Below are 16,790 nucleotides of genomic sequence, written 5' to 3' on the forward strand. Positions count from 1 at the left end.
AGCACAGACCTTTGGTTTCGCAATTCTCATTGTGCATAATTCAGAGTCTGAAGAATTGAGACGATATTCATTATTCACTGTGGCTGGCTCTATTTGACACAGACATAGTCTTTGGAGTCTAGTCTTCAGTCTAGACCAGGGGGGTAGGGGGCACTTGCCCCCCCCCCAAAAAAAAAAAATCCCCGTAGGTAAAAAAGCAGTTTTTTCAAAATGAAAAATACCCTTTTTCAAAATGAAATGTGCCCTTTTTCAAAATGAAATTTATTTTATTTATTAAAAAAAACAGGATAAACATGTTCAGATAATATATACATGTTTTTCAACATGGTCCTGTTGACATAAAAAATAACTAACATACAGAAAGAAAATGCAGAAAACAATTCAAATTCAGATATAGTAGATAAGAAAAAAAAACTGAGTGAAATAGGTATTAACAAACATAGTGTTTATAAATGCCTTTTTTTAAGTAAACCATAATACATTTCAGGTTAGAAAATCACAAAATTTTGGGCTCGTGCTTTGCGCTTGCATGAGTTATTGTTTAGTAAAATACTCAACTTTTTCATGGTTACAAGAGTGCTTAGAATGTTCAGTTTTCAGGTTGGAATGTCACAAATTTTGGGCTCACTTCCAGTATTTAGGTGTAATTCTAACAAAATCAGCATGCGCTTGGCACTCGCATTAGATGACTATGGTGAGATATGTGTACTCTTAATGGATTCTTAAAAAAAATAGTCCTTAAAATATTCATGTTTGGGGTCAATTTATACAAAAATTTCAGCTCGCGCTTCGCGCTCGCTTCATTTGGTTAGTGAAATACGTATGGTCTTCGTGAATTCCTACAAACAAGCCTTAAAATGTCCCTCTTCAGGTCTGAATTTCCTAAATTTTCAGCTCGCGCTTCGCGTTCGCAATATTTGATTAGTGAGATGCGCATGTTAATCATGATTACAATGACTACAAGTGCTTTATGTGTTTGGATGCATATAATTCTAACAAAATCAGCAAGCGCTTGACACTCGCATTAGATTACTATGATGAGATATGTATACTCTTAATAGATTCCTAAAATATAGTCCTTAAAATGTCCGTTTGGGGTCAATATATACAAAAATTTCAGCTCGCGCTTCACGCTCGCATTGTTTGTTTAGCGAGACAGGAATCATGATTACAAAAATTTGCTTATAATGTCCCTTTTTAGGTCTGAATATCAAAAATGTTCAGCTTGCGCTTCGCGCTCGCATTATGTGATCAGTGACATACATATGATGATATATAATGACACTGTCCTTAAATGTCTCTATTAGGTCAGCATACCTAGCAACTGTTTGGGGTCAATTTATACAAAAATTTCAGCTCGCGCTTCGCGCTCGCTTCATTTGGTTAGTGAAATACGTATGGTCTTCGTGAATTCCTACAAACAAGCCTTAAAATGTCCCTCTTCAGATCTGTATTTCCTAAATTTTCAGCTCGCGCTTCGCGTTCGCAATATTTGATTAGTGAGATGCGCATGTTAATCATGATTACAAAAATGTGCTTATAATGTCCCTTTTTAGGTCTGAATATCAAAAATTTTCAGCTCGCGCTTCGCGCTCGCATTATGTGATCAGTGACATACATATCCGTTTAATGACACTGTCCTTAAATGTCTCTATTAGGTCAGCATACCTAGCAACTGAGCGCGCTTCGCGCGCTCACCAGGTGACTCAAAATTTTTGCTGGTGCCCCCCCAATGCCGTGACCCACGGTACGCCACTGAGTGGGGCCCTATATACCTCTAATTAAGATATAGATCTAAATGTATAAAATGACAAAGGAGAATACATAATAAACAGATATATCGACTACAAATATGTACAAAATGTACATTAAACAAGTGTCAGCATAAACACAAACAATGGACAATTTTCGACCCCGGATAAAGCCAGTATATTAGTAAGGAACTCCCGGTTCTTGCAAGGAGCCTCCCGGGTGCATTCGGTAGCTACATGCATGTACTGACAACAGTACAAGGTGGGTACAAGGATGAACGTAGATGATTTTCCGTCCGTGTACTCCGGGATGAAAAATTGAACAGGTTCAATTTTTCTCCCGGTATGCCGGTACATGCAAGGATGGTGCCGGATGAGTAGCCGGTGTGTACACGGTAATCCGGGGTCCCGTAACACAAAGGTTAGCAATTGATCGTATATTACGCTTGATTTTCACGATTGATTGTACATTGTAGTCAATGGAATCAATCGTAGAAAAATGTTCTACGATCATTGCTAATCTTTGTGTTACGGGCCCCTGGACTGTACACGGATGACCCCGGATTAAAGGGGCTTGAGTATTTGCACTTTGTATATGAATTTGCCCTGAGTATTTCTGGGTATGAAAGATTTTCAAATGATTAATCTTATTGTAATGAATACGTCTAAATTTGGTTTCGTTTAAAATCGATAAATTGATATTGAATTTGTATATTTTTTCTCAATAATATAGCTTTAACAAGTGGTTTTCAATAATTTCCATTTGTTGTGTACTCTTGTGAAAGGGAGACTTCTCGCCCTCATTTGGACATTATTGTAATCCAGGCTACATTTGGGAAGTTACAAATTGATGGAGAGGTTCGAGGTTCGGAACCTGGTCACGTCTTTCGGATGTTAAAAGGTCGGTGCCCGACATTAAGAATAATATATGATTGATACACGTCTCTTGAGGCCGAAACGCAAAACATTAGTATTTTCGAGGAGGTTCCAAAAAGCATATTACATATTTAAGTTATGGTCGAACAAGCGAAACTGCAAAATCATGTGACATACCAAGATCATCACCGTCTGGCAATGGGCTATAATGCTGATTTCTGCACGCACGGGTAAACTTTGATCCCGGGACTTTGATCTACTATCACAATGATCTTTGTAGGTTTGCATGGTGAAGTTTATAACGTGGAGAGGGTTTACGGTTCACCATGTGTAATATGAAGAATGGAAGGAAATGGCAGAAACATTGAAATCAGTGGAAAGACGAGAAAGGATGAAAAGAGGAAATTAGAAGTATTCTTTTCTTGAAAGTGAGTGAAGTCCTGAAAAGGACTGTAAACCAGATGAGATGAGCTGAATATGGCTTGAGTATAGTGATGCCTGGTTTGAGTAGTAGTTGGATGAAGGTTTAGCATCCTTCACTCCTAGTGAAGACGGACAGTCAACCTGCCCGAAACGTCGAGTAACCTCGATCTCTTCACTTCATCCAACTACTATTTCAATCTTTCTGCCTGTATTTCCTTCCCTTCCTCATATTACACTACACATGGTGAACCGTAAACCTTCTCCAACGTTACTATCATATTTATTTTAATTGTTCCAATGTTGCTATTGATGTCATGATGGGGCTGCAATATCCTTTCCAGTTCTGGGGGAAATATACGTTTGTTTGTTTGTTTTTTTAGTGTGTACGAACCTGCCCATAGTATCCATAAATTAGACCCAAAAAGAGCCAATCTGGAATAAAATTATTGGAAATGGTTTTTTGACTGATTTGAGTAGGTATGGGTGTCAACATTTACAAAAAAAAAAGTTAGGAGGAATACGGGTTGGGGAAAGTTTTTTTTTTTCAAGGTCAAAGGTCAATGACCTTTTCATATATACTGTATAATGGTATCTCTGAGATGGAAAGGCGCAGGTTGGTGATAATGGTGTCAAAATGCACAAATTCTTACCAGAATATCAAATAGAATAAAATGAATTACCTTGAAAGCACATTCACCGATAAAATTCAAGGTCAAAGCCTTTCAAAGGTCAATGACCTTTTTTACATTATATACCATGCCGTATAATGGTATCTCTGAGATGATAAGGTACAGACTGGTGATCATGGTGTCAAAATGTACATATTCTTACAAGAAGATCAAATAAAATATATTTAAGTACCTAGAATGGACATTCACCAATAAAATTCAAGGTCAAAGCTTTTCGAAAGTCAATGACCTTTTTACATTATATATACCATACTGTATAATGGTATCTCTGAGATGAAAAAGCACAGGTTGGTGATCATGGTGTCAAAATGCACAGATTCTTACCAGAAGATCAAATAAAATAAAATTAAGTACCTAGAATGCACATTCAGGCATTAAATTTAAGGCCAAAGGTCAATGACCTTTTATACTTTATATACCACATTATATAATTGTATCTCTAAGATAAAACGGCGCAGGTTGGTGTTCTTGGTGTCAAAACACGCAGATTCTTACAGAAAGATAAAATAAAATAAAATTAAGCATCGAGAATGCACATTCACCCATAATATTCAAGGACAAAGGTCAATGTCCTTTTTAACATTAGATAATAATAATCACTGAGATAAAACGCCGCAGGTTGGTGATCTTGGTGCCAAAATGCAAAGACGTGTACAAGAAGATTAAACAACACTAAAATAAGTATAAAGAATAAACTTTCACCCTTGAAATCCAAGATCAGAGGAAATATATAATCTGTATGACATAAAAATAACCCAAAAAATTATCCTGTGTTCATATTTTATTTCTGAATAATGTAAATAACGATGGCTAATTTGAAATGAAAACATGGAGGTTTCATAATTTCAGTCTGAAATAATGAAGGCCACGGAGAATGTATTTAGGGGTCAGAGGTCAATGAGCCCTTTCCAAAATATCAGTGGAAATTAAGTTAAAAAAAAAGGTTGATAACCAAATAACACTTTTTCATAAACTGCGATGCATTGCCAAAAGCAATGAAAAAAATAAATGAAATCAAGTATATAATTTGAAATGATTTTTATCTTAAGTAGCAGCATCTAATGCATCATTATATCTAAATCAAGGTTGTCGTGTCTTTTCTCTCCAGCGATAGGCCACTCACATCAATGCTATAATAAATACTATAAACTATCAGCTTAATCTTCTGAAAATGAATAGGATAGGTCTAACTCTCATGTCACAGCTAGCATCATCTGAGAGCATTTCCAAACAGCAGAGGGATGATGATGAAGATGAAATGAAGGCCATCATTGGAGCTGCAGCTTCTGTCATACATGTAGTAAATGGCATATATATCAACTTCAACAAAGATGAATTCCCGTATTATCAATAATTACCTTTCATCAGTTCATTGCGAGCTGCCAGAATCTCTTGAGATGCTAATGCTGCAGGACAAAACTTCATATCTGCTGTCTGCCGTACGTCACCCATGATGCTATTTCTACTAGGTATCAGTTTGTACAAGGATCATGTTTTTGGTCCAGAACAACTGATTGTTATCATGCACAAATAAGGCATATAACAATGAAATTCAAAAGGAGATTATAGCTTACAAGTACATATCCATCGGCCTAACAAAACTCCTACAGCACCACTTCCAGTTCTTGAGAATCAAGCTGTGCAACATATCAGTAATACTATAGATCCTGGTCTGATATCCCTTGACAGAACGTAAGGCTTTCATTGAATGGGCCAGATGAAAGTCTTGAAAATGTCAGAAGGATCTCAAGAGTTCAATTACTCTTTGCTGAAGTTGAGACACTTAACTTCATTTACTATGACAAAAGCTGCAGCTCTAATGATTGTCTTATTTTAAAATGTTCTCGGATGATGCTTGCCTTAAGAGTTAGGCATATCCTTTCCATTTACAGATTAAGTTATAGTTTTATAGTATTGATTGTAGCATTTGAGGTTAGTGACCTATTGCTACAGATAAATTAGTACCTTGATTTAGATTTATAAAATACATATATAAATGCTGCTACTTTAGGTAACTTCACCATTGTCACCATTTCAAATTATATCACACATGATTTTTTGTTCACTTTTGTCAATGCATTAAAATATATAATAAGAAAAAGTGCTATTTGATCAATTCACCTCGAACTTGTATTTTGACATTATCATTGGTCAAGGATTCAACTATTAAATTTGTGTTCATTTTCCACGCAGGTCAGTCTTTTTCCCCATCAGAATCACTATACCTACATGCCACAATCACGTTATATCGACCTATTTACTTCAATTCCCTGACGTTATTGACATAGTTGATTGACCTTTCAATCCTAAATATATTTTTCATGGCCATTTTGTATCCTTATTTTAGAGTAAAATTATGAAACTTCCAAGTTTTCATTACATATAGTTGTCTTTCTTTCTATTATTCACAAATAAAATGTGAATATAATGGATTAATTTTTTTTTGGGGTGGATCATGCATGGATATATAAATATTTATCAACTTTTGACCTTGACTTTGGATATTGGATTATTCTGTATGATTATTTTGAGCCTTTTTATCTTCTTGCAAAAATTGTTTTTTTACTTCAAAATCACCAACATGCAGCGTTTTATCTCAGAGATACCTTTATACGATATATAGCCTATGTAAAAATATCATTGACCTTTGACCTTGAACTTTATGGATTAATATGCATTCTAGGTGATTAACTTTATCTTGTTAGACCTTCCTGTAAGAATCTGTGCATTTTGATACAACGATCACCAACCTGTGCCGTTTCATCTCAGAGATACTATTATACAGTATGATACATAATGTAAAAAAGGTCATTGACCTTTGAAAGGCTTTTACCTTGAATGTTATTGTTTAATGTGCATTCTGTGTACTTAATTCTATTTTATTTGATCTTCCTGTAAGAACCTCTGCATTTTGACACCAACATCACCAACCTGCACCTTTTCATCTCAGAGATACCATTATACCGTATATGGTATATAATGTAAAAAAGGTCATTGACCGTTGAAAGGCTTTGACCTTGAATTTCATGGATGAATGAGCATTGTAGGGACTTGATTTGATTTTATTTGATCTTCTTGTAAGAATCTGTGCATTTTGACATCATGATCACCAACCTGTAATATTTTATCTGAGAGATACCATGATACAGTATATTTAAAAAGGTCATTGACCTTTGACCTTGACAAAAAGCACTTTCCCCAACCCGTATTCCTCCTAACTTTTTTTTGGTAAATTTTGACACCCATACCTACTCAAATCAGTCAAAAAACCATTTCCAATAATTTTATTCCAGTTGGTTACTAATTACGGGATACTACCAGAGAAATGTACAGAATTGCACCCAAACACATTTCGCTTGAAACTTTGCACCTTGTATGGTTTTAACGTTTGGTTTTAAACCGTTTTTGGTTTAAATAAAAGGAAAAAACGATAAAAATGTCGATAAAAGTTCTACGAATGATCCATCAACTAATAATGTTTAATGAGATAAATAATCCTGTTCAAGGAGATTAAATGGTACTAAAACATCCGTTTTCAAGTCAATATACACCAAATATATTTTCAGCTCACTCTTCGCGTTCGCATCATTTTGTTAGTGAAATACGTATGGTCTTAATGAATTCCTATAATGAATTCCTTAGAGTGCTCCTCTTCAGGTCTGAATATCAAAAATTTTCAGCTCGCGCTTCGCGCTCAAAATATTTGATTAGTGAGTTACGAGTCATGTTCATGATTACAATGACAACAAAACAAAAAGTGCTTCATGTGCTTAGATGTAATTCCAAAACAACCAGCACACGCTTGGCGCTCGCATTAGATGACCCCTGTTTGGAGTTAATATGTACAGTAATTTCAGCTCGCGCTTCGCACTCGCATTGTTTATTTAGTGAGACAGGTACCTATCATGATTGGGACCTACAAATATTGCTTATGATGTCCCTTTTTTAAGGTCAGTAAATATCAAAAATTTCAGCTCGTGTTATCAATGAGATACATATCCTGCACAGTCCTTAAAAATACCTGCTATTGAGCATGCTTCGCGCGCCCACTATGTGCCCAAAATTTCTGCTGGTGCCCCTCATGCCTTGACCCACGGTACGCCACTGCACCCTATAACCTCGACTCTAGTCTTCAGACAGACTCAAATAAACACATTTATTAACGACTAAAAAATGAGTGGTCCCCAGTTAAGTCATAACTGTGAGAGAGTTTTGCTAGTGTTGTGTGAAGACGGCATTGTTGATCAAAGTTTCATTTAATCAGGGTCTATACCTGTAGACTATACTCCCTCCTGGTGTACATGGTGTAAGGGGGTGTAAAAAATGCTGAGTCATTCTTCTCAGTTAGTGCCTGAATAGAACTATTGATGCATGCTGCCCACGTCCCTATTTGTACAATATCCTAGTCAAATCAAAATTAGCGAGTGAGCATAGAGTTGAATCATTCCCCTATTTCACCGAGGTGTGATAGTTCTTTACTTGAACGATAGGCTATTCCTTGCTTAATTAGTCAATTAGGAGCAGTTTTTAATGGCTTCTGCAAAGATACAGAAGGTAGAACCACCTTCATGGAAAGACAATATGTCGAAGAAAGGTGAATTTAAACGCCGTGCATCTGTGTTCCGAAACTGGATAACTGCCGATGGCGAATATCAGCCCGAGTTGGGACGCTACCATCTCTATGTCTCCCTCGCCTGTCCATGGGCCCACCGCACACTCATCCTCCGCAAACTAAAAGGACTAGAGGATGCTATTGGAGTCACTGTGGTAGACTGGTTTATGGGAGATAAAGGGTGGTTTTTCTCTGACGATAAACCAAAAGCATCACTCGATACGGTTAACAATTGTAAATATCTGAGGGAAGTTTATGAAATAGCTAGTCCTGACTACTCTGGACGCATCACAGTGCCGGTCCTATGGGATAAGAAAAACAAGACCATAGTCAACAATGAGTCTTCAGAAATTATACGCATGCTCAACAAGGAATTCAATACCTTCTCTGCCACCAAGGGACAACAAGAATTAGATCTGTGCCCTCCAGATCTGTTGAGAGACATTGATGAAGTCAACTCCTGGATCTACGAGAACATCAACAACGGCGTTTACCGATGCGGGTTTGCAACAAGTCAGGAAGCTTACGATGAAGCTGCCGTCAAGCTCTTTGCCGCCCTTGATAGAGCCGAAGAAGTGCTGTCTAAATCCCGATACCTTTGTGGAGATCGACTGACAGAAGCCGACATTCGACTCTTCACAACTCTCGTAAGGTTCGATACGGTCTACGCCCATCATTTCAAGTGCAACAAGAAACGGATCGTTGATTACCCGAATCTTTGGGGTTTCACCAGGGATATCTTCCAGATTCCAGGAGTAAGTGAGACTGTAGATCAAGAACACATCCAGAAGCACTATCAAGTGAGCCATAATAGCATCAACCCACATCGCATTGTGGCCATCGGTCCAGACCTCGACTTCAACAGTCAACATGGCAGAGATGTCCAATTCCAGAAATAGGTCGAGCGTGTTTTCTCAAAGATTTATTGCTACTTCCATTCTACAGTTTATCATTTTTCAATAATCATTTTAGATTGTTTGCAATCACAATAGCTTCAAAAGTGCAGGAAACCATGTCCAACAGATTTGTTTTTCTTTAATATGCTCTAACATTGTCATTGTGAATGTAAAAATATTAGATTGTGTGCTTATTATGATTTTTTTATAAATGTTGCTTAAAGATAAACTAGTTTGAATAAGGTATATATTTTAAGACCATGACAGGTATAAATTCCAATCCTATATAAGGAATCCTTATACTAGTTTGCATTGAACCTGTACGTTGAACGCTACTTGCATAATCAATCACAATGCTGAAACTGTTACCAAAGCAAACTGATAAGTTTTCTTGTCTGGTTTTTTTTTTTTACTTCTATAAGGTGAAAAATGTTGTGGTTCTTTGCGTATTTTGCAAGTCTGTATATACGGTGAATGTATTAAGATATTTTTGCTTATATACGTTTTGTTCCTAGGCCTAATATTGTGTATTGTGTGATTTGCATCACCCCAAATAAGCTGCGGAGATCGCAGTATTCACATATCCGATGACTCTGCATTTTCAAAACTAGAGTGAATCGTTATATTAAACATGAATTGGTATCTCTCTATCAGATAATGTAAACAAAACTTATTTGTAGTACATTCCAATGATACCACTATTGTCAAACACTAAGCAAATGCGCACACAATGGTAGTATGTTATTGGGAGTCTTACAACGGTTACTTCTATATTATTATTCTAAGATGATATTATAAGTTTTAAGAGTGTAGCTGACAAATTAAATAACACAGTATGAAACTTAAATAGGTTGCACATTGTCTTATGTCAAGTGGTTTTAGTATTGAAGTGATAACACATACATTAAAAGATCATGCCATTCTCTCATTTGTTGAAAATATTCAAAAGCAAATTAAACCCTATTTTTAGAACTTTGTTTTTTTAGCGAGAGAACTTAATATCTATTCATTTACGTATATATCTATTTATTTATTCATTTAGTTAGTAAATTGGTTACAGTTAGTTAGTTATTCATTCAATTATTGATTCATTCATTCAATTTTCATTCGTTCATTTATTTAGTTATTTGCATATGGATACACACACACACATCGTTATGTTTAACTAACACTACACTACCACCCCCCTCCCCTCCCCCCCCCCCCCCCCTCTCTCTCTCTCTCTCATTCCATCTAATGCTCATCATGTTATCTCCTATCGCTTCTACCTCAATGTTTTCTTCGATCTCAATTTCTCTTAAATATCTTCACTGGTCAATTTACTATAAGGTTTTTACGGTTCACCCCCCCCCCTCACACATACACACACACACACACTCACGTCACCCACCCACAATCCACATACACAAATATACATCCTCGATATCTGTCTATCTCCCTGTCTCTCCCTCTCCATCCCGTCTCTAATGGTTTACATTCATAATAAATGTATACATGTACATTTCGACTAATCGTGTGTCATTAATGATCTCTCTTTCTCTCTGTCTGTCTGTCTGTCTCTCTCTCTCTAACATACAAATACACACCCTCACACGACGATTACTCAAACCCATACTTTCTATTGTGACACCCGTATTCACTTAACTTATTTTAGCTAATAAGTCAAATAAAAAACAAACAGGAAAGTTCATCATGAAATGTTATTCTTTGGTATATATTCTATTAAATGCTTCTGTCATAATACTTTGCAATTATGTCAATCATAATGAGATCTCTAAACTTTGTGTCAGCCATGTAGTTTAGTTGGTGTAGAGGAGAAGGTTTGGTGAAAGCCATCCCCTGTTGCTAACCTTACCGCTGGTGGCGCTGTTGAGGATTGAACTGTAAACGGAAGATGGTGACATGCTTGGGCTGGCGGCGAGGATAAGAGCAGCAACTCCTGCGAAAATAAAACAAACAAATAAACAACACAATAAGAAAAAATCATGTTAAAGTTAGAGACGAGTAGAGCATTATAATCCGTGAGATTAATAATGCAGTAATCATGAGTATTTGGCATTCAGAGAAGAATTGACTTTACGAAAACGTTCCCAGAAGTGTAAATTGTATACCCAGCTTCTTATCCCTCCTCTTACTCCCATTCTCTTCATCTTCTGTCTCAATTTTATGATGCAGATAATGTAATTTCTATTTTGCCAAAACAGGATTAACAGACAAATATAATTGTTGTCATTAACAATATGACGCCCCTGTGTGACGTATTATTATGGGGTGATTGGGGTGCATAAGGCATAAACACTACCTACCTCCCAACAGACACGCACACCCACACATGAAAGGGACACAACTCGACTTACCTGAGACGTGTGGGCAGGCCATGGAGGTACCGCTGATGGTGCTGACAGCACTGTCAGATCCCTTCCAGGCAGAGGTGATGTCAACTCCAGGTCCGAAGATGTTCAAGCAGGAGCCATAGTTGGAGAAGTAGGCACGGGCATCAGTGTCATCGGTGGCACCAACGGTCAGGGCCTGAATTTACATTGGAAATGAATGATAAATCAACGGGTCAATACCGTCCAATCAGTACCGAGTCTTCATCTCTGTTAGGCCCTGCTTTTGTTGTTTTCCTAAAGTATAAGACTTTTGACCATTTTGCTGCACTCAACAAAACGGTTAACCAAATTATGTTTCGTAATTACAGCATAGGCCCTTGACCCTCTTAAATCTATGAAGATCTATCGTATTAGGATCCCGGCAAAGTCGGATGAGCCCCAAAGATACAACTATATTCCAGTGCTTTTTACAAAGCATGGTCTCAGTATCTACGTCCCATAAAAGCTCAATTAATGCTACGGTCAAATCAATGACACCGATTACAAACCCTAAACCGAGCGGTGATGCCATTCGAAATAAATTCATAGATTTGATCGGTCTTGAGGCGTGTCGTTGGTGTGACTGTGACATACGACAACGTCTTTAACATTTAAAAAGAATGTGATGGGGAATACACTAACAACTTACAATCATGATAAACCTCATCCAAAACTGACAGCAGGCAAACTATAAAGAAAACACGAACATACAATTCCTAATTGATTGATGAATACTTACATATCCAGACCTGGCTGGGGAGGTTCCACAAGCATCCTCATCACTGTTACCAGCGGCAACAGAGACAGTGAAGCCAGCATCGTACATGCGCTTGACGGCAGCATCAGTGGTGCTGGAGGCACCACCTCCAAGAGACATGGAGACAACTCCTGGGCGACGACCGTTAGAGACAACCCAGTCCATTCCTGCAATGACAGTGGTCATGCGTTTGTTGTTGTTGTTTTGTTTTTTACAGAGATGTAATGGAGAGTGGTTGACTGTTTAACCTAAGAACTTATTTTTTAAAGGACATGATAATATATTTTGTTGCTGTCGTTAGTGTAACTGAATTGTTTCCTGACAGGACATTGAGATGATGACATTGTCCTCCTGAATCAGTTGAGGGAGAATTTTGTTAGACCGACATTCGTCTAAGAAAGTCAAATATATATATAGTATATATTAAAAGCATTTTAGTCTCCCCCCAACAAGGAAACCCTGTGACGTAGCATGATAATGCATCCCAGTGCGTCTATCTCTCTAATGACGATCAATTTTAACGAATGATTGAGATGACACGACGTCTTCATTTTGATATCCTTTTGTGTTAAGGGAAGTCACTATTGCAGTCAAGATGGCTATCAGCAAGAATCAGAGGATTATAGGTAGTTTCATCCACTGGCAACTTATACTGTTCATTACATATTATTACTTTGATTTACTTGCAATCAAATTAAATATCTTATTTTAACGTAGCAATAGAATTACCGTCGATGATTCCAGAGTTAGATCCAGATCCGAGACATCCGAGAACACGGATACCGTAGATGTTTGATCGCTTGGCGACTCCGTAGTCGGTTCCGGCAACGGTTCCTGCGCAGTGGGTACCGTGACCGTTACAGTCGATTCCCTGTGAGATAGGGGAAGCAAAAGTTTTGATTCATTACCGTTTGATGAGATCAATAATTATACCATTCCTGACGATGCAATACCCCTAAACGGAATAAGTAAGAAATTCAATTATGTTTCGCTTCGGTCACTTGAGTTTATGTGAGATCTGGGCCCCGTCTTTCAAAGAGTTGTGATTGATCCGATCAATCACAACTATGGACGGCCAGCAACGTCTACATCTGTTATGCATATTTGTTCTAAAATATTTTCTAACTATGATGTATAATCATGCATTTAATATTTTCTTGAAAATTATCTTTGCTTCTCTTTGTTTACGAAGGATATTGTGCAAATTTCCAGTACAAAAAATTATGACACTGATGGATTTCCATAGAGTTACGATTAATTGGATCAATCGTAACTCTTTGTAAGACGGGCCCCAGATCTATGACGGCCCCATTGAGGGCCTATATATTTGCATTGTTGTAACTTTTGTAGCTCTTCTATTTTAAGAAATTCAACCGTCCTATGTTTTTTTTAGATGAACTTGTGAAAATTGGCACTTTGGTAAACTGCCCCTGTTACAAGCTGAGGAATTTGATGATTGACTTCTTCGTTTGCGATCGAGAGAGAAAGAACTTAGGGGCTCTGTAACACATAGAAGTTATCTTACGTTGTTGTTGCCGACGGCATCGTAAGCGGCGACAGCACGGCCTCCGAAGTCGTTGTGAGTGGGCCATACACCGGTATCGATCACGTATACATTCACACCAGCACCAGTGTCTGAAAATGATTTACCATTAAAAATAAAATGTTATGAGACTTTCTGACATATCCTTTATTATACCACTTGTCTTTCTCATCTCAGTTATAAGACCCAATTATTGAGGCGATATTATCATGATTATGGACCATATTTTTTTAATGAAAACATCATGCTTTAAAATCACGAAATTTGAGAACCGAGAAAAGCTTCAATTATGAAAGTCCACATCGTTTAAAACTAGGGTTTTCTAAGGTTATCAACTGTTTTTCGCCTCATCTTTACTTAACTGTCACAAGACAACGTGCTACTCATTCTTCAATCAAACGACATTAAAATATAACCTTCTCATTTCCAGAAAAAAAACTTACTCATTGGGTTGTAGGAGCCATCAAGAGGAAGATTCCTCTGGTCAATACGGTCAAGACCCCATGAAGCGACGGCCTGAGTACGGACAACACCATCCTCCTCAACGTGTACGACTCCATCGAACCTGCGGAGCTGTAACATCATTCAAAGATGTCAAAAATTGTTCTTCAATTATCAATGTACTGCATCAATCATTTTGGGGAGTTTCAAAATTCTAGTAAAGTTTTTGTAAGATCTGGTTGATCCTAAAAATTGGACAGTAATTCCTCGACAATCTCTTTGGCGGTCTAAATTTTAGAAGGGACAGACTAAAAATCCAGTTCTACCAAGCGATTTTTTTTTTTAAAGAAAGAGAAAAAGATGTTAAATCATTATGTTTGAAAGGTAATTGGTGGTTGTGTCTCAGTAATAGGTTATATAGAGCAAATAATGATCAGGTTATTAATGATGGCCAAATTAGTGAAGCAGGAACTCAATACTTGTTTGTCATTGACGATCAAATGTACTTTGTGATGATATAAGATCTATTTTGCATGGTAGCGTTTGTTAAAGTCAAGGTTGCACAATTTTTAAAGTGAACCATGACAGCTTTAGTGATGCTATGGTAAAAAATTGACTTATGATCCGTCCGTAGATCTATTTACTTTTTCATATAATGTTAATATTCTCAGTTATTGTTCATTTATGCACACTGTACATTATTTTGATTAATACGGTAAATAAAACTAACCAAACTTCAAAGCTGTGCATGTACTTACGAACTCGACGGCATCCTCGCTGAGCTCAAGTGAGAGGGTCTGCATGTTCTTGAAAGTCTTGAGGATCTTGGCGAGCCTGAAACGGCGGGTTGAGAAAGCTGAAGAAAGACGGGCACCGAATACACTCACGTCGACGTTGTCCTGAAAACGATTCGCAAAGTAAAGCATGTAAACTTAAAATAACATTTTAGTTCTCTTTATATTCAGTGAACCTTATTTCCTAACTAAGAATGTCGATTTTTTTTAAAGAACAATTCTGAGGAAGTATAGAACACTGCTGAAAACACCGTTTCTTTCGAAATTCGTGCTGTGATTTTATTCCGATATGACTCCAACAAACAATGGTTAGGGACGGCGTTAAGTGTCATCTAAATCTTTAAGGCATTTGGAAACTTTGCTAACAGAAAATTATAATGAAAACTTACGTCGATCATCACAAGGTACTTGTCCTTGATGCTTTCCTTAGCACGCTGAAGAGGAGCGATGCCATAGGCAACAGCCAAAAGGGCGGTAAATACAATCAATCCACGCATGGTCTGATGGAAGAAACAATGATTGAAAACAATTTATGATATTTCAACGGTTTATGAAAATGAACAATCAAATGATAATTTTCATTGAATAGCCAAAAAAGCACACAGTTATTTGTATAGACAAAAAAGGTTCATTGTAAAAAAGCAATAGATAATGTAGAGTTGCGAGAAACATAAAATCAGATTCAAGTCCCAAAATCAATAGGCCTCCAAATGAAAAGTTAAGTTGCATTCGAACGCAAAGTGTGCATCAACAAATTTGCGTTTGATCAAAGCACATGCATACCGATGACTTTGGACTTACATTTGATTTGGAATTGAACATAAGTTTCTCGCAACGCCCCATTATGGTTTCATTAATTTGATTGCTAAAAAAGATGAAATACTCGATAGCTTTCTCTAAACAAGTTACTGGGGATCCAAAAAAAAAACAATTTCCATTTTCAAGATCTCAAAATCAAGCATCAATGATAAAGAAAGGAGTTGTCACTGTTGGTAGCTCCTTTTTTGCAGTTTCTTTTGAAATAAATTGTAAATGATCATGCAGTACATTTTCAAATGTAAACTAAAAGCAATCAGACTGATGCCATCGTTGCCTAGAGCATCCATGCTTAGAACAATGACCTATTCCTCTTCACATGAAGTTTGATCTGAACGGCTATAATTGCAAAATATATAACAAAATATAACGAATTTCTGCTAGAAAATGATGAACAATAGACAAGCCCCGGCCAGGAATGATATGATTACAAGAAGGCATCATTTACTTTGACCAGTCTCAAGACGAAAAAAAGCAAAAACGAAGAAAATTAACTCACTATCGTTGTCTTATGGTACTCTTGTCTGGAAACTGGAACCAATGTTAGATCCATGTACTGCCATCGCCTTATATAGATGCCCCAGATCAATGGTGCCTTATCGGGAAAGCTGTTGTATACGTCATAAAAGGATTATCATAAAAACATACAGATATCAATAAGATGATTATGGTATTAGGTGTCTACCTTGTGCTATTACACGTGAAATATTAATTAAATAGACGTAGCATCTTTATAATAAGTACATTTATTTATCACCTTGCACAAATGATAGAGAAATACACTGTCTTTAGAAGTAACGAAAGACATCATTATTACAAA

General features: G+C 37.0%; 2 protein-coding genes across 2 annotated transcripts; one reads left to right on the top strand and one right to left on the bottom strand.

Annotated features, from left to right (window-relative positions):
• The first annotated feature begins 8,149 nt into the window (after positions 1–8,149).
• Positions 8,150–10,998, top strand: LOC129273462 (glutathionyl-hydroquinone reductase YqjG-like). Its single transcript, XM_064107548.1, has one exon. It carries the CDS (start codon positions 8,270–8,272, stop codon positions 9,248–9,250), a length of 981 nt encoding a protein of 326 aa, XP_063963618.1. The 5' UTR covers positions 8,150–8,269; the 3' UTR covers positions 9,251–10,998.
• Positions 10,941–16,546, bottom strand: LOC129272891 (aqualysin-1-like). Its single transcript, XM_054909975.2, has 9 exons — positions 16,470–16,546; positions 15,544–15,654; positions 15,119–15,259; positions 14,363–14,492; positions 13,902–14,011; positions 13,106–13,247; positions 12,359–12,543; positions 11,605–11,776; positions 10,941–11,186 (listed from the first exon to the last, which is right to left on the bottom strand). The coding sequence occupies exons 1-9, from the start codon at positions 16,521–16,523 to the stop codon at positions 11,047–11,049; spliced, it is 1,185 nt and encodes a 394-aa protein (XP_054765950.2). The 5' UTR covers positions 16,524–16,546; the 3' UTR covers positions 10,941–11,046.
• Between the last annotated feature and the right edge of the window lie 244 nt (positions 16,547–16,790).

The sequence above is a fragment of the Lytechinus pictus genome, chromosome 12 (assembly GCF_037042905.1).
Source record: "Lytechinus pictus isolate F3 Inbred chromosome 12, Lp3.0, whole genome shotgun sequence".
Lineage (NCBI taxonomy): Eukaryota > Metazoa > Echinodermata > Echinoidea > Temnopleuroida > Toxopneustidae > Lytechinus > Lytechinus pictus.